Here is a 22,114-nt window from a genome sequence, read left to right as displayed (position 1 = left end):
AGCAGGGGGCAGTGGTCAGCTCTCCTCTCTCCTCCTCTCCCTCAGTCATCCCCCGCTGTCACATGTTGTCACTCCCACACCATCTCCCCCCCCCCCTTTCCGTTTGGATGTAACTCTCTTTCTCCCTCTTACTCTTTTTTTCTCTCTCTCTCTACCCCTCTCCTCATCTCTACCTCTCTACCTGCTCCCCTCCCCTCCTCCTTTTCTGCCCATCTTCTCCTCCTCCTCTTCCCATCTCCTCCTCCTCTCCCCATCTCCTCCTCTTCTCTCCTCCCCTCTGCTCCTCCTCTCCCTTCACCTCTTCTCTCCTCCTCCTCCTCTCCTTCTCCTCTTCTTTCCTCCTCCTCCTCTTCTCTCCTCCTCCTCTCCCCCTCTCCTCCTCCTGCCCAGGCCTCTTCCCCTCTCCTCATCTCTGGCCTCCATGGTTATTGGTTTAAGCCATTCTAACTGCCTTCCAAGACGGTTGGGTACACACAGATGTTTGTTGATTCTGCGGCCAGTGCGCCGCATGTCTTAGGACCAGGGTGAGCTCATGTGTTTGGCCAGCCCCCGCCACAAACCCTTTGATACCAGCGCCGTCCCACAATGCACTGGGAGGGAGCCCCGGTGTGTAGCCAGGAAGAGAGAGATCGTAGGGACAATGTTATCTGTAGGCCCATCTGAGACACACACACACCTCATACTCTCCCTCGTACATATGCACGCACACACAGACTATACCTCACACACTCTGACTTTCACATAAACCCAGAGCAACGGAAAATTCCTAGAATACAGGTACAACCTCATTTCTGTATCACATAAGAACATCTGTGTGTGTGTGTGTCCCACAGCCGAGGATGCCTTCCTGTCGGCCATCATCAACTACACCAACAGCTCCACGGTGCACTTCAAGCTGTCCCCCACCTACGTGCTGTACATGACCTGTCGCTTCGTGCTGTCCTCGCAGCACCGGCCCGACCTCAGCCCGGCTGAGAGGGCGCACAAGGTCATTGCCATCGTCAACAAGATGGTGAGCATGATGGAAGGAGTCATTCAGGTGAGTCACCCGGCGCTCTCTACCTCTCTCTGTGTCTGTGTGTTTGGACGTCTGTCTATCTGCCTGTCTGTCTGTGTGTTTGGACGTCTGTCTGTCTGTTTGGACGTCTGTCTGTCTGCCTGTCTGTGTCTCTCTGTTTGGACGTCTGTCTGTCTGTATGTGTGTTTGAACGTCTATCTGGCTACACTCTATAGGCCCATTCGTGTCAGAACCTCCCAAAAAGAAGGAATGTTTGCTCTCTTTTCTTGTTTTTTTCCTTCCCTTCGTTCTGAACCCCTCAGCTCATTAAGCTTACAGGTGACCAAGGACCAACACCCCCCCCCCCCCATACCCCCCCATACCCCCCTGCCCCAATCAGCAACCTCATCACTGAGCGCCACCACACACAAAACACTAGTCTTCCTCTGACTAGAGGTTTCGAAGCTTTAGTAGCAGTAGTGACCTGACCATACCCTGTCTGTCTGAGTCTATCTGTCTGCATGCATCTCTGTCTGTCTGTCTGTCTGTCTGTCTGTCTGTCTGTGTCTGTCTGTCTTAAAAGAGGATATGAGTGTTGTTCCAAATGCCAGCCAGCCAACACTTAAAACACACCACACATGCCTTTCTCATCCATTTACTCTATTTTACCATTTTAGGAGCTCACATCTAGCCAAGCTCTGGGACTGGTAGGCAGGAACTGTGCTCAGAGGAGAGAGAACCTCCAAAGCTGTCTCTTATGCGCGCACGCACACACTCCAGAGTCTTAGTCAGGATTAGAATCATCAAATCCATTTAAATGTGGATTTTGGTTCAGATGATTTGGGAGTAATCCCAATCTCAAGCCCCTGTGAGGAACATGGCTTTATTAATCCCTGAGATCAGCCGTGTGTCCTGGAGGAGCCCAGCGGGCTAGCGACAGGTCAACACTCCTCCTCTAACCCTCCTCCCAGATAGACCTCCTCTACACCCCTACACCTTCTCTTCTCATATAGACCTCCTCCCGGATAGAACTCCTCTACCCCCCTACACCTCCTCCTCCCAGATAGACCTCCTCTAACCCCCTACACCTCCTCCTCCCAGATAGACCTCCTCTACCCCCCTACACCTCCTCCTCCCAGATAGACCTCCTCTAACCCCCTACACCTCCTCCTCCCAGATAGACCTCCTCTACCCCCCTACACCTCCTCCTCCCAGATAGACCTCCTCTACCCCCCTACACCTCCTCCTCCCAGATAGACCTCCTCCCAGATAGACCTCCTCTACCCCCCTACACCTCCTCCTCCCAGATAGACCTCCTCCCAGATAGACCTCCTCTAACCCCCTACACCTCCTCCCAGATAGACCTCCTCTACACCTCCATTGTTGCATCCCACAGCTGCTTCTCAGCCTCAGGCAGCCAAAGAGAAGTTGTGTGTGTGTGTTACATAGCTGTGTGTACTGTGTCCATGCCGTAGCTGTTGACAGTCTCTCTCTCTGTCCTGTCAAATGTGTTTCCCCTCCACCTCCCTCTCCCCCCCCCCCCTCCATACAGGAGATACCTGAAGGTGACCAGGTAGGTCCCCTCTCTCTCTCTCTCTCTCTCTCTCTCTCTCGCTTCTCTCTCTCTCGCTTCTCTCTCTCTCTCTCTCTCTCTCTCTCTCGCTTCTCTCTCTCTCTCTCTCTCTCTCGCTTCTCTCTCTCTCTCGCTTCTCTCGCTTCTCTCTCTCGCTTCTCTCTCTCTCTCTCTCTCTCTCTCTCTCTCTCTCTCTCTCTCTCTCGCTTCTCTCTCCATCCCTCACTCTTTCTGCTGTCTCTCCCGGCGTCCAGTCAGCTTGGCTCGGTCCTCCATGCTTCTTTTGTCCATAACAGAAACCAAACCACCATAACAATCCCTCCTCCCACAGCTGGACTCTAAACAACAACAACCACCACAAACAAACAAACACATAACCCTCATTCAGCTTCCTGGAAACCTGGTACTAAACAAGCCCCACCGCCCTGCCCAACCAACCAACCAAAGCTCTTAATTGTGCCCCCCCCCCCCCCCCCTCCTCCATGTTAAGTCTTGGCACCATGTGACCCAGTCTGTGTCTTTAACGCTCGACCGTGTGGATGAGAGATGGGATGACCCCCTTCCCCCTCCCCCTGCTCCCCTCTGTTGCTGCTTCGTCCGTCTTGTCCGTCCGTCCGTCTGTCTGTGCGTTTGTATCATTTTATGTGTCTCCCGTGTTTCTTCAGTTCTTTTGGATGCGTTCCGTCTGTCCTGCGGCTGTTCTCCTCCAACAGGGTGGGGGAGGAGGGGCGGGCGGGGGGGGGGGGGGGGGGGGGGGGGGGTACTTTTGTTTTCGTTGGTTTCGCTGTCTCGTTCATTGCAGGGACGGGGGAGTGCGGGCATGGGATACACAGGGGGGGGATCAGCCTCGAGACGTAGGGGGCAGCGGCCCTTGTGTATCCATCCCTCCCTCTCTCTCGAGTGAAAGGGGGAAAGCACCCATCACTGACCAGACACTCGGTTCTAGAGCAATGGCCTCGGATGTTTCTGGAAGCCGGCAGTTCTGTCACAGGAAGGTCTGTTTCCAGGTGGCAGAGAAGCCAGCTTACCAGGACAGCCCGCCACACTGACGACATGGACCATTCTAGAACCTTTCCCGAACCTCCCTGCCGCTGAACAGCAGCAGTTTGGGCTGGAACATTCTAGAGTTGGTCAAGACAACTGTCTAAGCTGCGCTTCAATCTAAGACGGTCTAAACGGAGTTGAGTGATGCTCTGCCTTTTTAAAGAGGCTATTGGTAGAAACTCAGGGTCTGGTCACGGGGGAGTGGGGGGGGGGGGGGTGCTAAAACTCTATCTACGTGTCACTGCCTATGCCAAAGACCCCCTCTCCCCACTCCCCCACCCCCCCTCTCTCTCCAGCCCTCTCCCTAACCCCCGCTCTCTCTCTGCTCGGCTGTTTCAGAAGCAGAAGAACATCGCGGGGGCCCTGGCCTTCTGGATGGCCAACGCCTCGGAGTTGCTCAACTTCGTCAAGCAGGACAAGGACCTGAGCCGCGTCACGCTGGACGCCCAGGACGTCCTGGCGCACCTCGTACAGATGGCCTTCAAGTAGGTCCCCCTGGCCCCTGACCCCTGACCCTGCCTGGTCCTCCTACCCAGCCTCATGTCAGGTCCTCGTTCCAAACCCAGCTGTGGTTCTCCGGATGGGATACTCTATACTACCTCTCCCCAGTAGCATGACGACAAGGATGTCGGCCCGTTAGCATGTTGCTAACCAGGCTGTTGTTGGCATAACCTCCTTCCCCATAGGCCAGACCTCACCCAGGCCTCGGTACAGCTCCTTGTTCATAATTTGTCTGTCTGAGCACTGATCCTAAGCTCTCCTGTGGAGTGTGTGTCTTAACTTTGGCATGTCAGCCGGGTTGAAATGTCGAATTCGTAGACAGAATCTGTTTTACCGGACGTCTGCAATGCTAGCAGCCCGTACAAGGTGTGGGGGGGGGGGGGGGGGCAGGGTACTGTGGACCATGTAGGGTCATGTGGAGAGGAGACTAGACTCTGAGGGAAGACCAGAAACAGAAGCTGGTTTAGTGGCTACACACACGCAGAGAGGAGATGTTATGGAGTCAAACATTCCCCGTAATCTGGAGAGTAAATGAGGAGATGGGCAAAATACCAAGATGCCATGTCCTTCACAGGCCTAGATAGGAGGAGTGATGGTGTTCCCACGTCGCCGAAAAGGACCAAAAACGACAACAAACTGCTGGTGGCGGTGTTGTCCTGACTCCTGGGAGGACAACGTGTTCTCTAATGTTCTGGAACACAGTAGCCAGTGATATCCCCCAGGTCCTGTACATGAAGTGGAGGATGGGCTTCATGTGAAGCTCCTGTCTCTGAACATGGGTCTTCTGTCTCATAACTGTTATCCAGGAAAGGAACTGCACATTCTGTCTCGGCCTTCAAGAGGCTGTGTGGAGTAGAGGCTGTTTAGGGAGAGAGAGTGGACTAGAGGCTGTAGAGAGAGAGTGAACTAGAGGCTGTAGAGAGAGAGAGTGGACTAGAGGCTGTAGAGAGAGAGTGAACTAGAGGCTGTAGAGAGAGAGTGGACTAGAGGCTGTAGAGAGAGAGTGAACTAGAGGCTGTAGAGAGAGAGTGAACTAGAGTCTGTAGAGAGAGAGTAGACTAGAGGCTGTAGAGAGAGAGTGGACTAGAGGCTGTAGAGAGAGAGTGAACTAGAGGCTGTAGAGAGAGAGTGGACTAGAGGCTGTAGAGAGAGAGTGAACTAGAGGCTGTAGAGAGAGAGTGAACTAGAGGCTGTAGAGAGAGAGTGGACTAGAGGCTGTAGAGAGAGTGAACTAGAGGCTGTTGAGAGAGAGTGAACTAGAGGCTGTAGAGAGAGAGTGGACTAGAGGCTGTAGCCTCTCGTAGAGAGAGATGGCTGGCACCTTTTGTTATTTATGAAGTTGTTATGAGAATACTGTCAGGAAGGGGCTGGTGATGTGTGGAGTGGCCTGCCTTTCAGAGGAAGTTGGGGGGAGACGTAGTTTCCATGAGATGAGGTTTCCTGAGGCCAGAGTGGGTCCTGTCCACTTCTTCTGAGTCACTGTGGGACCCCAGTGATTTATCGCTGTCCTGGCTGTGTGTGGATGGGGAACTGAAACCTGCTTGTATCTCTCTCGCTTTCTCTCTCCCTCTCTCAGGTACCTGGTCCACTGTCTCCAGTCTGACCTCAACAACTACATGCCTGCCTTCCTTGATGACCCCGAGGAGCAGAATCCACAGAGACCCAAGATAGGTCAGTCTCTCTCTCTGTCTCTGTCTCTCTGTCTCTGTCTCTCTCTGTCTCTCTCTGTCTCTGTCTCTCTCTCTGTCTCTGTCTCTGTCTCTCTCTGTCTCCGTCTCTCTCTCTCTCTCTGTCTCTGTCTCTCTCTGTCTCTCTCTGTCTCTCTCTGTCTCTGTCTCTCTCTGTCTCTGTCTCTCACTCTCAGCCTCTCTTTGAGTATAGAGAGCCCCCTAGTGGACATGACACTTTCCCCGAGAACGGGGGGGACAGCACAACATTATTAATCCCATCATTCTCCCCCCCCCCCCCTCCCCCAAACAGAGGACGTGCTCCACACCCTGACGGGCGCCATGTCGCTGCTGCGGCGCTGCCGCGTCAACGCGGCGCTCACCATCCAGCTGTTCTCGCAGCTCTTCCACTTTGTCAACATGTGGCTGTTCAACAAGCTGGTGACGGAGGCCGAGTCGGGCCTGTGCTCGCACTACTGGGGCGCCATCCTGCGGCAGCAGCTGAGCCACATCGAGGCCTGGGCGGAGAAGCAGGGCCTGGAGCTGGCCGCCGACTGCCACCTCAGCCGCATCGTGCAGGTAGGAGCTCCCCGCCCGCCCCCCTGTAGGGCCCGACCCGAGGGGCGAAACGAACGCGCCCGAACTCGCCTGGTCGAAGGCTGGTTGGGTCTCTTGGAGTTGGGTTGTTTGTGTAATGTGCTGGATAGTTTTGATTTCTTTTTGTGTCTAATTTTGGATGGGGGGGTTGAGCTGTGCTTTCGTGGAGGTGTTTAGTGTGTGTGTGTGTGTGTGTGTGTTCCCCCAGGCAACCACCCTGCTGACCATGGATAAGTACTCCATGCAGGATGTGCAGAACATCCACAACACCTGCTTCAAGCTCAACTCACTGCAGCTCCAGGCCCTCATGACCAACTACCACTGTGCTCCTGACGAGCCCTACATACCCCCGGTACGGACACACACACACACACACCCTCTGACACACACGCAGATACATGCACACACACGCTCTCAAGACACTCAGATCACTTGAAGTATTATTCAACTTGACTTTATGCTTCAGTACAAAACTTCTATGAGCCCGTATATATGCGGACCCTTTGGATTGGTCTCGCTGTGCCTCAGTTCTGATTGGTCAGATTGGGGCACGTCTCATCTCTGATTGGCGCTTGCTCGTCTGTCTGTGTCTCTGTGGGTGTCTCTCTCTCTCTCTCTCTCTCTCTGTGTCTCTGTCTCTCTCTCTCTCTGTGTCTCTCTCTCTGTGTTGGTGTATACGCCCGCATGCTCCTCCAGGAGCTGATCGACCATGTGGTGGCGGTGGCGGAGAACACGGCGGACGAGCTGGCACGCAGCGACGGGCGGGAGGTGCAGCTGGAGGAGGACCCCGACCTGCAGCTGCCCTTCCTGCTGCCCGAGGACGGCTACTCCTGCGACGTGGTGCGCCACGTCCCCAACGGCTTCCAGGAGTTCCTGGACCCGCTCTGCCAGAGAGGTGCTCACTCACTCACTCACTAACACACACACACACGTACACTCAGTTATACAGACACACACTCACCAACACCACGGAAATATACTAAGATCTGGGAGTCTACCCAGACCCCGTTCTGCCAGAGTGGTACACACACACACACACACACACACACACACACACACACACACTCTCGACAGTGTCAACACCATGACTTTTCAACACTTCATGACTTTTATTGCATGACTCATTTGTAACAACAACTGAAATGGCAGTTGACAACAAAATTGAAACGAGTAAAGACAAGATTTCATGGAATCTCAATGGCATTTTTACTGCCTGGAGAAATATCCTTCTGCAAAATCCATTACAGTATCATGAAACTGTCTGAGAAAATGACGACTAAAACATTGGCTAGGCTTAAGTTTGACTAAAGTTTAAACTGAGGACCACAAACAAAACCTGCACCAAAATGAAACTAATTGACTCAAATGTGACTATAAACCAACTGCAATTTCAAGTAAGTGCAACATTATTATATATATTTTTAAACTAAATGTAAGATTATTGTCAAAATGAACACTGCCCTCATCTCACCAGATGTATTCAGGGTGGCTTTAACCCTCGCAAGGTCAGCTTATACCAGATGTCCCTGACTTGTTTGGAAATTATATAAAATGTGGACACAGGTATGACAGTTCCAGATGAACCTGTCATGACGGTAGGTTAGTTTGATGATACATACTGTCATAGGTTGTCAGGGTAGGTTGTCTCTGTCTGCGAGGCTGTAAGCCAACCAGTAGTGGGTGTAGTGTTGGTCTAGGTGACGTGTTGACAGAGGAATTCAGTAATAGTTAGGTAGAGAGGTTGCAGATGCCACTGAACTGTTTACCTGCTGTGTGTCTTTGTTTATCAGTGTGAGAGGGAGAGGGAGCAAGAGAGTATCCACTGACTGTGTTTGCCACCGAGGCAGTTGTTTGACCCTACCGTGTGTGTGTTGTGCAGGCTTCTGTCGCCTGACTCCCCACCCTCGTTCCCCCGGCACTTGGACTGTCTACTTTGAGGGAGCCGAGTGTGACAGCCACTTCTCAGCCGACAACTCTGACATGGTAGGTCTCTAGCTTTGTCTCTCTCACTCTTTCTTTCTCTCTTTGTGTCTCTCACTCTTTCTCGCTCTGTCTGTCTCTCTCTCTCTCAGTATAACTTCTTGGTTGATCATGAGGAGAACTGTTTCAGTTCCAGTTCTCTTAAACTATACTGTATATTTCAAATTCCTGATGTGTACTACAGTTTTTATTCTTGATGAATGTCTCTTTGCATGCAAGCATGACTGTTCTGGGTTTGTTCTGTAGCACACACACACACACCCATACACACACACACAGCCTCTCTCTCAGGGTTTAATCAACACCAGTTCCACCGCAGTGCCTGATTAGTGAGCAGAGAACAGTAATGATAGGCCTCTCCTCTGCCCCCCCCCCCCCCCCCCCCCCCCCACACACACACACACACACACACACACAGTGGGATTTACGGTGCCTAGTTGAGCGCCAGTGGACCCCCGCCTCACTGCCCTGTCGGTGCACTGTGACTGGTCGTGTTCCTCCAGTGCCCCACTGCCAGGTTCCACCGGCGGCCCCTGCTGTTCCACGGCCAGCAGATGAAAGTTCTCATCTGGAGAACACTTGGTCTGGTGATTAGGGGTAAAGGGTGCACAGGAGACGGAAGAGAGCGGATGCCGACACAGCTCGTCACCGCGGCAACGCCGGGTCGGCTCCCTGTGTCGGGGGCCCTGCCCTGCCCTCTGGCTCCCGGTGACTTCACTGCACTGGCAGTCAGGCAGACCGGTTCAGCTGTGTGTGTGTGTGTGTTTCCCTTCTTTCTCTCTCACCCACTGTCAATCATGTGGTGTAGTAGCATAGTTCTTTGAGTTACGAGGGAGAGAGAAGGAGAGCACCAGAGAGAGAGAGAGAGAGAGAGAGAGAGACAGAGAGAGAGCTTGTTTGCGTCAGTGTGTTTGGCGTCATGGAGGAGAGGGGCTGTTCCAGAGTGCCTCTTTGTGTGGGGAGTCCTGGTCTCTCTCACTCACCCACCCACCCCCATCCCCCCCCCCCCCCCACCCTTTCACCCTCCTGAGCCAGCCAGCCCGTCGCTGGTGTTTAAATGAGTCCATTGAGTGTGTGTGTGTGTGTGTGTGTGTGGAGCGAGGCGCATGTGGCTTTCATTCTTGACTTCTCTCCAGCAACCACTCGTTCGTCTCTGCGGCACACCCCCCCCACCCCTCCCGCACCAAGACACGACCCCGCTCCTCGTCCCTCCCTCCATCCCTCCCTCTCTTCCCTCGCTCCCTCCCTCCGCCGCCTCAGTCTGCCCCCGGACACCTCGCGAGTCAGAGCGCCCCGCTAGGAGCACTCCCAGAGAAACCCTCCGGAAACTTCTCCTCCTTTTCTGGAAACGCTCGGCGCCAGCTCGTCCGTTCCTCACCCCCGTTCTCTCTCCTCTCTGTCTCCCCTGTCCGCCGCAGGCCATGAGGAAGGAGCCGGAGGTGGTGACCGTCACCCTGAAGAAGCACAACGGCATGGGGCTGAGCATCGTGGCGGCCAAGGTAAGACCCTTTGGCTACTTCCCGGAGCACTTCCTGTAGTGCCACACAGCACCCGCAAGCCGGTTAGAGGTGCAGACATCAGAGAGCTTCTGTGTCCGTGCGTGGTCAGGTGGTCTGTCTCTGTGTGTCTGTCTGAGGGGCCGTGTTCTCGCTGGGCCCTGTGCGACTTGCTGCCCGGAAGGGAAACCTGATTTGCGGCGCTGAGACTGTAGGACATGTGTTTGTGTGTTTGTGTCGGTGTTTTGTTTGGGTGTGGGAAAGAGGGGGACCGGTGTGTGTGTGTGTAATAGTGCATGGGGTTGTGTATCTGTTGTGTGTATGTGTGAAAGACGCTGGTTGGTTTGTTTGTGTGTATATGTTTTCATGTGAGAGACTGTGTGTGTGTGTGTGTGTGTATTACCCTGCAGTAACCTTGGTAATGACTGGATACACACACAGCCGGGCGTGGCACTGGGAGGGAGAGAAGAAGGAAGAGAGAGGGGGAGAGACAGGCGCATGCATTTCGTAAAGTAGTTGTCAAGTTTAGTTTTACTTTTGGCAGAGCCTGCTCAGCTATTCTGTCTAAGGTCAACACCTCACACACACACGCGCGCACACAGAATATGTTGCTGTTTTTGAAGCGGGGCCATCTTTGACTCAGTCAGTATTTCTGTCTAAGATGTTAAGGCTGTCGCAACTGAGCCGTGAGCAAATCCCATCCCTTGCACACCGCCGCTCTCTCTCCCATCTCCTCCAGCTCTCTATCCCTCTCTCTCTCCGTTTCCATCCCTCCATTTCCCTCCCCCTGTCTCTCCCTCTCCCTCTCCCTCTCTCTCTCTCTCTCTCTCTCCCTCTCTCCCTCTCTCCCTCTCCCCCTCCCTCCCTCTCCAGTCAGCCGAGGGCTGAGGGTTTCCTGTCTTGGGTTGTCTGTCTTCCTGTCGCGGTGTGGAAGGAACACAGCAACTCTATTGTTGCTCTCTGCCACCATGGCTTCCCAGGGTTGTGAGCACAGCTGGGCTGCTTCTGGAGCCCCTTGAGCAGGGTACAGTTGCTGCTGTTAGGGTTAGGGAGCCAAGCTGGAGGTAGCCTCTAGCCCCGTTAGCAGGCAACCTCTTGCCCCAGCTAGCAGCAGCCAGGTTAAGGGGTCAGATGGCTGAGCGGTTAGGGTATCAGGCTATTAATGAGGAGGTTGCCGGTTCGATTCCAGGCCGTGCGAAATGACGTTGTGTCCTTGGGCAAGGCACTTCACCCTACTTGCCTCGGGGGAATGTCCCTGTACTTACTGTCGCTCTGGATAAGAGCGTCTGCTAAATGTAAATGTTACGGTTGCGAGTCAGCTAGCAGTTGAGCTGCAGCTTTTGAGCGTGGCGAGTTTTGACTGGCAGTGTGCCTGTCGAGACTTGGAGGATGTGTAGGTGTGAGTGTGTGGTGTGTTTGTGGGGTGTTCATGTGTGTAGTGTGTTTGTGGGGTGTGTGTGTGTGTGTGTGTGTGTGTGTGAGTGTGCACCGGGGAGGGAAGAAGTAGGAGATGAAGTAGTGTGTGTGCAGGGAACAGTCAAGGCATGTGTGTGTGTGTGTGTAGGAAGGGAGGGGGGGGCCTCCCTGTAATGTTTATTTTCAAAAGCATCGAGTCGTGGGGTTTGAAGGGTCCGTAGGCCCCCGCCCCCCCCCCCCCCTCTCTCTGTTTTTACTGCTATTTCCATCCAGAGGTGTGTGCGTGTGTCAGACTGAGACAAGGGGGCGGAGGAGGATAGAGGTAGGAGGGGGAGGGAGGGGGAGAGGGTGAAATGGGAGGGTATGAAGGGAAGCCTAGGGGAAGGCACAGTGGCAAAACCAGTGAAGGAACGAGAGAAAGAAACGGAGAGAGAGAGTGGAGGACTGAGTAATGACAGGTTAGCTCTCACGGACGGAATTCTAGATTTTTCGAAAGGTTTCGCCTAATTGCCGGCGACCTGGCCTAGCCTAGCGCTGACGTGCAGGTTACATAAGAACAGAGCGGACATGGTATTTCCCAGCAGGAGTCTGGATATCTACCACACGCCACTGTAGCATGTAGCAGAGAGGACCTAGGCTAGCCTTCAGATTGGTCCCATCCGCATGACTGGAATTGGACCTCCTTGGGAGTACTTTCGCGTGCGTGTGTCGGGGGTGTGAGGGGGTCTGGCCGGCTCCCCCCCCCTCCATCCTACTGGACCTCTGTTCCCCAGCTCCCGAACGTCAACTACCTAGCTTCAGCCAGCCCTGAGGAGCAACCAGGTTGCGACAACCAGTCTGCAACATGTGGTTCTCTGTAGTGGGAAGGAAAGACCCGGAGGTAAGACTCGTTTCTGGCTTCTGGTGTGTGTGTGTGTGTGTGTGTTTGGGAGTGGAGAGGGTGGAGGTGTTTGTAGTGCAGCAGGAGGACGGGCGGCTTAATGGCAGTTTGAACCGGAATTCTTCTCCATTGTTTTTTTTTTGTGCGCGTAGCCCAGTGTGAGTCAGAGGAGGAGCACCTGCTATCTGGTTGTTCAGCTGGTAGGCCGGTGTGTCCGTCTCAGGGGCACGCAGCTAATGATTACACTGGCGAGTGGCCGTGAGGCTATGCACACACTCCCGGACCGCCAAAAGCCAATGGACGCTCCCAAAAACATTTACACACACACACACACATACCTCAGAGCGAGGGGATATCCTGCTCTCTGCAGCTCCTTGGTCGAGTCTACTGGTATTGTCCAGGACTTCCTCTCCCCACCTCAAAAGAGGTTACTAGAACACCAACCTGTCTGTGTTCACACCTGGTTCCAGCAAGCTGTACCTGGTGATTCTGGCTAACTAGCTGAGAGCCACCGTACCTGGTTATCCAGCAAACTGAACTAACTAGCACCTCTATCCTCCCCCGCCCCCTTGCCTCTGGTCCACGGACCAGACTACAAGCTATGGGCATTGAGGTATTTTGTATGTCCACAAAATAATTATCTGTTCAACTCCAACACTCTATCCCATATCTCATTACGGTTAGATAATACTATTATTGTGTGTGTTTGTGTATGCCTGTGTGGATTTGTTTGTGTCTATGTTGTTATGACACAATAGAGCTTGGCCAGGACAATGTGACCATTAACTGGAGAACAGAGCTGTGGTCATAAAAAAAACTCGCTTTACCTCCTACTGAGACCACAGACAATGAGAGGATGTGCTGTCTCACCGTGCTGACAGTGTGTGTGTGTGTGTGTGTGTGTGTGTGTGTGTGTGTGTGTGTGTGTGTGTGTGTGTGTGTGTGTGTGTGTGTGTGTGTGTGTGTGTGTGTGTGTGTGTGTGTGTGTGTGTGTGTGTGTGTGTGTGTGTGTGTGTGTGTGTGTGTGTGTGTGTGTGTGTGTGTGTGTGTGTGTGTGTGTGTGTGTGTGTGTGTGTGTGTGTGTGTGTGTGTGTGTGTGTGTGAGAGTGTGTGAGAGAGAGAGAGAGAGTGTAAGAATACTTATCACTGACTACAAAAGGCATTTCTTCTTTCATAGCCTCCAACAACCTGAGGTGTCTCTGTGTGTGTGTGCAGGTGAGCAGCCATCTTGGTGTGACTGATCTGTAAGGTCAGTGCTGGGTACAGAGCTGTCACCTGCTGTCAGCATGGAGGACGATGATGATGATGATGCATGTCTAACATAGTGTTCATTCTTGTTCCGACTGAGCATGATGGATGCTGTGTGTGTACATGAGAAAGCGACTGCAGGTCTGACTGTACAAGGAACAGTGGGAGTGTCTGTCTCGGTGTGTGTGACAGAGAGATCCACAACCAAGGTAGTCTAAAAGGAATGTCAATTAAAGGTCACAGGAGGTTTTCATGTCACACACTGTTCCTCTGCTGTGAGTGTGTGAGTGTGTGAGTGAGTGCGTGTGAGTGTGTGTGAGAGAGAGAGACATGCCACATCTGGTTTTAGTTAGACCCAGAGAGCTCCCCTGTGCAGCTCTGTGAACTACTGTTTTTATGACTTCATTACTGCAGCCGTGTGTGTGTGTGCGCGCGCGCGTGCGTGTGCGCTGTCTCCAGCCCAGCCTCGTAGCCCCCAGCCCTAGACCCAGACAACAGGTATTAGTGGAGATGAGGACAGGAGCTGAAGGACTTAATCCAGGAGATGATGGGTGTGTTTAGCTGTCGACTTCAGACTCCCAGGAGACATCCAAGTGTCACACACACACACGCAGACACTCTCTCTCTCTCTCTCTAGCGAGTGAGAAAATATATATTGCACGCTTTGATCCTCAGCGTCACAGCCATGTATTAATGTGATTTGTTATCAAGTGTGCATGTGAGAACGAATAAGAGCCCACATGCCAATTCGTCACTCGTGTCTGGTATTTGTCACGCGCGTGCGTGCGTCTGCGCGTGCGTGCGCACACTTGTGTGGGAGATATCTGATCCAGCCGGGCCTGAGTGAACCAGACGAGGCGCTGCTAGATGTTGTTCTAGAAACCAGAACGTTCCCCCTCAGCAGAACGGGAGAAGAACAGGGAGAAGACACAGCCAGGCATGGAGACGTGTGAGGTCCCAGATTAGCCGTGTGGGTGTGGGTGTGTGTGTTTGTTAGACCAGTCTTCAAGCACAGACAAAGCACTACTATCTGGCTGCGCCTGGTTTAGCACAGGAAGGAATAGTTAATCACCCTAAAGAGTGTGTTTGGAGCACAGAGGGTGCCTTACACACACACACACGCGCGCGGCACGCACACACAGACACAGTGTCAGTGGAACAGAGCAGACAGTTCTCTGGGACTCGCAGGGTCTCGGCCTCAGCTCTCCATTTCCTCACGGCGCTGGGTCGCAGAGCACTTCCTGTTGGGGCAGGAAGTAAACAGGGTGTGGCGGACGAGGCATGTTTGTTTGCTGTTTCCAGGACCCGAGACACAGCAGAGCTGAAGCAGCGTCTCTCTGGTCTGCTTGCATTTAGTGTGTGTTTGTGTGGGGGCGCCAGTACGCCAAGTCTGCTGTTAAGACCTCAAAGGACCTGTTACAGCTGCTAACACCCTGTAATTGTCTCCTCAAACAGTCTCACCACACACACACACACACACACACACTTTACAGCTTTGCTCACTTCTTCATTGCATTGGAGATCAAATGTAAAGTGGTGTGTGTGTGAGTGTGTGTGTGTGTGTCTCTCTTAGAGGTGTGCAGTGCGATTGTCTCGTATGTGTCGAGTCCTGACCCGACCCAGTTCATCCAGAGCGCTTCTGGAAGCGACACGCAGAACTAGCAGGGAAGCTCAGGTCAGGAAACCCGCCGGCCTCTTCCTCCTCCGCTGACTCCTGCTCCGCTTCACACACGGCGGAGGTTTATCACGGCTTTATAGGCCTGCCCTGGGTCATGTATTCATGCCAGGAAGGTGTGTGTGTGTGTGTGTGTGTGTGTGTGAGAGAGAAGCTTTCTCTTTTGCAGTGAGGTGTGGCACCGTGACTCATTCTTAAGGAAGCTAAGTCGGAAGCATGAAAGGAGCCCGGTTTCCTGATGTGATGTTGTAGTATCGGCCGCGGTGGCATCGCTCCGGGCAGAGCGAGCCCTGCCACCGTCTTACGTTACACCTCGTTCACCCGAAACACACACACACACACACAAAGCAGTGACGAGGATCGTTGTGTCCAGGAAGCCAGGAGTCTCGGGTGACATTAGGAGGAGTCATTATGATAGTCAAATCCTCCAAACTCCTTTCACCACACACACACACACACACACACACAGACTCCAGTTGGCTTCTCCAGCGTCTGGACGGGAGAGCTCCGGACCTGAGGCAGAGGAAACCCGTCTCGCTTCTTCCCAGGTGTGTGTTGGCGTTCCTGGGTACCGTGGTTCTCACTGAGGTAACCGGGCCAGAGAATCCCTTGTTGGAGGAGGCATATATCATATCTATAGGCATCTTTTGTCTAGTTTACTGTATTGTGTGCGTGTGCGTGTAAATGGGACTTTTCTACCTTAGCGGCACTCAAAGCTCTTTTTTTGCTTCTCATTCACCCATTCATACTCGCACTCATACACCAACAGCACTGGCCGTGCAAGGCGCCGGCCTGCCCATCGGGAGCGACTTGGGGTTCAGAGTCTTGCTCAAGGATACTTTGGCACATGGCCTGGGGGAGTCGAGGATCGAACCGCCGACCTCGCGATTGTGTGTTGGTAGTGCAGTAGAGATCTCTCTGTCTGACTACTGAAAGGTGGTGTTGTTCTCAGGGAGTTTCTGTTTCCGCTGCTGTACTCCCCATCCACCCTCCTCTCTGTCCCTCTCTCTCTGTCTGTCTCACTCTCTCTCCGTCTGTCTCCCTCTCTCTCTAGCTTTCCATCTGTCCCCTTTTTTCTGTATCCCTCTCTTCAGCTCTTTGTCATTCTCCATCTCTCTAGCTTTCTCCGTCTCTCTCCACCCTCTCATTTCTCACTCCATCGTTCCCTCACTCTCTCTCCCTCCATCTCACTCTTTCCATCTCTCCCTTACTTAGGCTTTTCCTCGCTCATCCCCCCCACCCCAGACTCACTCTTTCTCTTTGTTTTGCTTCTCAGTCCACACATAACGTAGCTAAACATCAGAGAGTTGGCCACAGGGCATTGTGGTAGTTGTAGTGGCGGGATGAGCAAGTGCTGTGGTTGTAGTTCTGGGAAGTCGGCACACACACTCCCTGGCCTACTCGCGCTCCCGATGTTGACGTGTGTGTGTCGTGAGGGCTTGGTAAAGGTTTCAGGTGGGCTGGTGCAGGGTTGAGGGCTGTGTGAGGGTGGTGTTCAGACGTCTCTCTTCGAACTCTCTGGTCGGGTTTTCTCTCAATTCATTTCCGTCCTTGCTCTATAACTCTCTCTCTCTTTGTATGAGAGACTGGTCTGTTCTGGCCTGAGAAGGGGTCTAATTCCAGACTTCACGTGTGTGTGTGTGTGTGTGTGTGTGTGTGTCTGTGGTATGACCCTGGTGGAGGGCTGCCTGAACCCACTCATGTTCTCCCTTTTTGTCCTCTCAAGCATACCTGAGCCTAAGCAAATATTACTGCTGGACGTGTGTGTGTGTGTGTGTGTGTGTGTGTGCGCGTGCGTGCGTGTTTACGCACGAAGTGCACTGGATGTGTGTGCTGGATGAATGCTTCGATAAGGCCCAGTGTTTCTGGGTAAAAGTCCAAACCCCTCCAGGACTGGGCTCTGCTGGAGGGTGAAGTGGACCCTGGCCCTGCTCTCCTTTCAGCAGTAGGTTTCCTGTTTGTCGTCAGAACGGTCAGCGGCCTGGACAGTAGGCTCATTTAGCTCCCAGGTCCTCTCCAGACGCCTCCAAGGCTAGCTGCTGGTGCCGTGACAAATGCCCCAAGTGTGAGTGTGCAAACTGCCTGTCTGGGACCAAACAAGGAGGCTTCAGTCCTCCAGTGCTGGCTAGCAGCGGCCAGACAACAGACAGATGTACAGACACAGACAGCTGGCCAGCAGTGTCTCCAGCCTCATAGCCCAGCTCACAGTCTGACTAATGTGCTACTGTATAATGACTGTGCGTGTGCGTGTGTGTGGTCCTGCAGGGTGCCGGCCAGGAGAAGCTGGGGATCTACATCAAGTCCGTGGTGAAGGGTGGAGCAGCCGACATGGTGAGTGATGTCACCATGACCCTGTGACACCACGGTGACTTCATGTGGTCGCTCGCTACAATGACCCGCTTTGTGCCGCCAGGCCAATAACAATCCAGTTAAAGTGTCTTTACTGGGATGACAAACGGGCTGATGTCAAAAGCAATAAGCGTTTAAAGAGCCCACATTATGTACTGTCATCTAGAGTGTAAGGGTTTTCTTAAAAGTTGTTGTTTATGCATCACCCAGTGTTTTGCAATGAATTCTCTTTCTCTCTGTCTGTGTGTGTGTGTGTGTGTGTGTAGGACGGCCGTCTGGCAGCAGGGGACCAGCTCCTTAGTGTTGATGGGAGGAGCCTCGTTGGACTCTCACAGGAGAGGTAAGATGCCCGGTACCCCATCCCAGCACCCAGCTCAACACAAACACCCCAAATGTTCCCCCTCTAGTGTTAAAGTCATGGAAGTGAAGCCCAGCCACACCCACTTAGGGTCATCTCTGGTTCACACTCGTTCATCCAGTCATATACTGCTGTGTGTGTGTGTGTTTGTTCTGGACAGGAGCTGCTGTTTAACCACTGTGACTGGGCTCCCATCACTGAGTTAGGATTCCTAGTGTGTGTGTGTGTCTGCATGTGTGTGCGTGTGTGTGTGTGTTTTTAAAGGGGTGGAGGAAAGGGGGGGGTCAGTTAGTGGAAGGGTGTTCCAGCCCGTTTTAATCACAACCATCTGTCTAGTTCCAGCTTTACAATTCCTGCTACACTGACAGCAGGCCAGGCTGGGGAACGAGAGGTGGAGGGGGGGGGGGGGGGGAAGAGAGGAATGGGAAGCGGGAAAGGGGGCGGATACGTGCACATGTGTATAAACCACATCTCTTCTAGCTTCCAAACAGACTTATTTAGAACGGTTTGGAAACAAGCACAATGTTCCCTGTGTGGACTGTGAATTCTGGGAGCTGCGGTGCAGTGGACTTGCCTGGCTAAAGAGTAACCAACCCACTGCCTAAGCAAAAACAACTATGATGTTGTGACGCTGTTCCTTTAATGACCCCCCACCCTCTCTCTCTCTCTCTCTCCACCAGGGCGGCAGAGCTGATGACCAGGACAGGCTCGGTGGTGACTCTGGAGGTCGCCAAGCAGGGCGCCATCTACCACGGCCTGGCCACGCTGCTCAACCAGCCCTCTCCTATGATGCCCAGGGGTAAGGAGACACACCAGGGTAGGAGAGGACAGGGCCAGATGCATGGGGGCAGGGGAGACAGGGGGGAGGGGGGAGGATTAGTGTGGACTTCCGCGTGGCGTGCAATCCCCTTTGAGCGGTCACGTGACCAATACAGACCAAAGTCCGTGTCCCACACAACCCAGCAGCTGTGTTGGACTCGGAAACATCTCGTGAGAGACGTGTCAATGTGATGATTCTCCATCATCTCTACTCTACCAGAGCCTAACTCTAACCTCTGACCCCTGGTCCCCCCCCCCCCCCCCCCCCTCCCCTCCAGCCTCGGACAGAGGGCGTGACAAGAACGGGAAGTTGAGACCAAAGAGCGAGGGCTTCGAGCTCTACAACAACTCTGTCCAGAACGGCTCCCCTGAGAGCCCCCAGCCGGGCTGGGACTCCTACCCTGAACCAAAGAAGACCAACGAGGAGAGGCTGCTGAAGAACCGGGTGGACCACCGCTCCAGCCCCAACGTCGCCAGTGAGCATCTCCGCTCTCTGTCATACACAACACATTCTCTCTCTCTCATACCCAACACTCTATTATACCCAACACCCTGTCTATAATACCCGACACTCTCTATCATACCCAACACTCTCTATTATACCCAACACCCTCTCTGTCATACCCAACACTCTCTCCCTATCATACCCAACACTCTCTCATACCCAACACTCTAGTATACCCAACACTCTCCCTATCATACCCAACACTATATCATACCCAACACTCTATTATACCCAACACTCTATATCATACCCAACACGCTCCCTATCATACCCAGCACTCTAGTATACCCAACACTCTCTATATCATACCCAACATTCTCCCTATCATACCCAACACTCTCTATTATACCCAACACTCTCTCCATATCATACCCAACACTCTAGTATACCCAACACTCCCTATCATACCCAACACTCTATTATACCCAACACTCTATATCATACCCAACACGCGCCCTATCATACCCAACACTCTAGTATACCCAACACTCTATATCATACCCAACACTCTCCCTATCATACCCAATACTCTCTATCATACCCAACACTCTCTATTATACCCAACACTCTCTCCCTATCATACCCAACACTCTCTCATACCCAACACTCTAGTATACCCAACACTCTCCCTATCATACCCAACACTCTATTATACACAACACTATATCATACCCAACACGCTCCCTATCATACCCAACACTCTAGTATACCCAACACTCTATCATACACAACACTATCATACCCAACACTCTATATCATACCCAACACTCTATATCATACCCAACACGCGCCCTATCATACCCAACACTCTAGTATACCCAACACTCTCTATATCATACCCAACACTCTCCCTATCATACCCAATACTCTCTATCATACCCAACACTCTCTATTATACCCAACACTCTCTCCCTATCATACCCAACACTCTCTCATACCCAACACTCTAGTATACCCAACACTCTCCCTATCATACCCAACACTCTATTATACACAACACTATATCATACCCAACACGCTCCCTATCATACCCAACACTCTAGTATACCCAACACTCTATCATACACAACACTATTATACCCAACACTCTATATCATACCCAACACTCTCCCTATCATACCCAACACTCTCCCTATCATACCCAACATTCTATCATACCCAACACTCCCTATCATACCCAACACTCTCCCTATCATACCCAACACTCTATCATACCCAACACTCCCTATCATACCCAACACTCTCCCTATCATACCCAACACCCTCTCTACCATACCCAACACTCTATCATACCCAACACTCTCTCATACCCAACACTCTATTTTACCCAACTCTATATATCATACCCAACACTATCCCTATCGTACCCAACACCCTCCCCATCCTATCCAACACTATCCCATCCTACCCACCATGCTCTGTGTGTTCCAGACCAGAGCCAGAGTCCTGCTGGCAAGGCTGTGTACCCCGGCGGCCCCGGGACCAAGATCACCTCCGTCTCCACTGGCAACCTCTGCGCCGATGTGAGTAACCACGGCAACCGCCGCCACATCACCCCAGTGTGGAATGTGTCGCATTTGTGTGTGTGTCTAAGGCCTGAAGATATCACCAACATACAAGCCTGTTAATACACTCACTTCTGTCTGACACCTATGGTAGTGTGGTACTGCTGGAATCACATACTGATACTGAAGCTAATGTTATGGGTTCATTTAGACACTTGTATCCAATGGACCTACAGAAGGGGATACAAACCTGGATCTGCAGTCAAATGCTCTAACCACTGAGCTATACCCATCCCCAGTGTGCTAGTGGTAGTGTGTTTCACTGTGACAGTGTGTTTCTGGGATTGAAGAGTGTGTTTCTTGGATTGAAGAGTGTGTTACTTGGATTGCAATAGGCAGGTCTTGCAGGCCTGCTAGTCTGCTCATTGTATAAAGACCAGCCAGTGTGGAGGACTTAGCAGGACAGGACAGAATGTTCCGGGGGATCCCTGACATGGCCACAACAACACTGTCACGCTATCCTGTTTCTCATTACTCCCTGTAATACATCCTAATCAGTTGGAGAGCCGCTAACCGCTAGCTCTCATTAGCCCATAACTATGCATAATGCAATCTAATTAGCTCGCTAACCGCTGGCTCTACTGATCTCTATCTTATAAACGTCTTAATCAGCTTGCTATTCACATAACACTATTAACCTGTCACTGACATTCTATACATACTATTAGCCTATCAGCAAAATTTTGAAAAATCCAGTGATTGCCCTGATTGCACACACATTACTATTCCCTCTGTGTGAGACACACACACACAAACACACACACACACACACACACACACTGTTGAGGGCAAACTCCCCAGCTGTAAGCATTTATAACCTTGGATTATAATTTGCAATCCCCCCCCCCCTCCCCCCTCCCCCCCACTACCAACTCCCATCCCAATCCTAGGATGAGCCCTCCCCCCCTCGCCCAGAGGCCTACCCCATCCCCACCCAGACCTACCCCAGGGAGTACTTCACCATCCCCGCCTCCAAGAGCCAGGACCGCGTGGGGCCCGGGCCAGGCCAGCACTGGCACGGCCCCGACGACAGGGGCCACCCTGCCGCCATGGAGGAGCACCTCAACAACAGCATGGCCATGCAGGTCAGAGGAGAGAGGAGTCTGAGTTCTGTTGTTGCCCTCTTCTAGGCTTCTGAAGACTTATGTTGCTCTTCTTTCTCTGTGCTTAATTTCTATTAAAGCCAAATTCATTATGACTCGATGCTTGGTTGTGTTTAGTCCCTGTGCTTTAAATTAGGGCTGAATTTTAACGCGTTAATCTTTGGAATTCATTTGACATGTTTAACGCTTTCAAAATAATGTAGCGCTATTAACGCAATACCTTTTTTGCGTCTATTACAAACACTATAAGCCTCAGTTTTAACCACTTCCTGTTATGGCGGCTGTTGTGAGTGCCGGAGCCAAGTCCCCCTGGCATGATGGAGAAAGACAATGGTGGAGCT

General features: G+C 52.5%; 1 protein-coding gene across 1 annotated transcript in view; it reads left to right on the top strand.

Annotated features, from left to right (window-relative positions):
* Positions 1-833: 833 nt before the first annotated feature.
* The window catches only part of LOC136947159 (afadin-like), a gene marked incomplete at its 5' end in the record, with an annotated part of 32,594 nt that continues 11,313 nt past the window's right edge, over positions 834-22,114 (top strand). Inside the window, 15 exon segments of the mRNA XM_067241045.1 lie at positions 834-1,039; positions 2,550-2,570; positions 3,954-4,099; positions 5,692-5,786; positions 6,096-6,361; positions 6,588-6,731; positions 7,076-7,274; positions 8,259-8,362; positions 9,778-9,858; positions 17,340-17,405; positions 17,690-17,763; positions 18,462-18,580; positions 18,879-19,076; positions 20,537-20,628; positions 21,561-21,755. Coding sequence (XP_067097146.1) covers positions 834-1,039; positions 2,550-2,570; positions 3,954-4,099; positions 5,692-5,786; positions 6,096-6,361; positions 6,588-6,731; positions 7,076-7,274; positions 8,259-8,362; positions 9,778-9,858; positions 17,340-17,405; positions 17,690-17,763; positions 18,462-18,580; positions 18,879-19,076; positions 20,537-20,628; positions 21,561-21,755 — 2,006 coding nt within the window.

The sequence above is a fragment of the Osmerus mordax genome, chromosome 8, assembly GCF_038355195.1.
Source record: "Osmerus mordax isolate fOsmMor3 chromosome 8, fOsmMor3.pri, whole genome shotgun sequence".
Classification (NCBI taxonomy): domain Eukaryota; kingdom Metazoa; phylum Chordata; class Actinopteri; order Osmeriformes; family Osmeridae; genus Osmerus; species Osmerus mordax.
The sequence above is the reverse complement of the archived record's forward strand: the minus strand, read 5'-3'. Positions and strand labels throughout refer to the sequence as shown.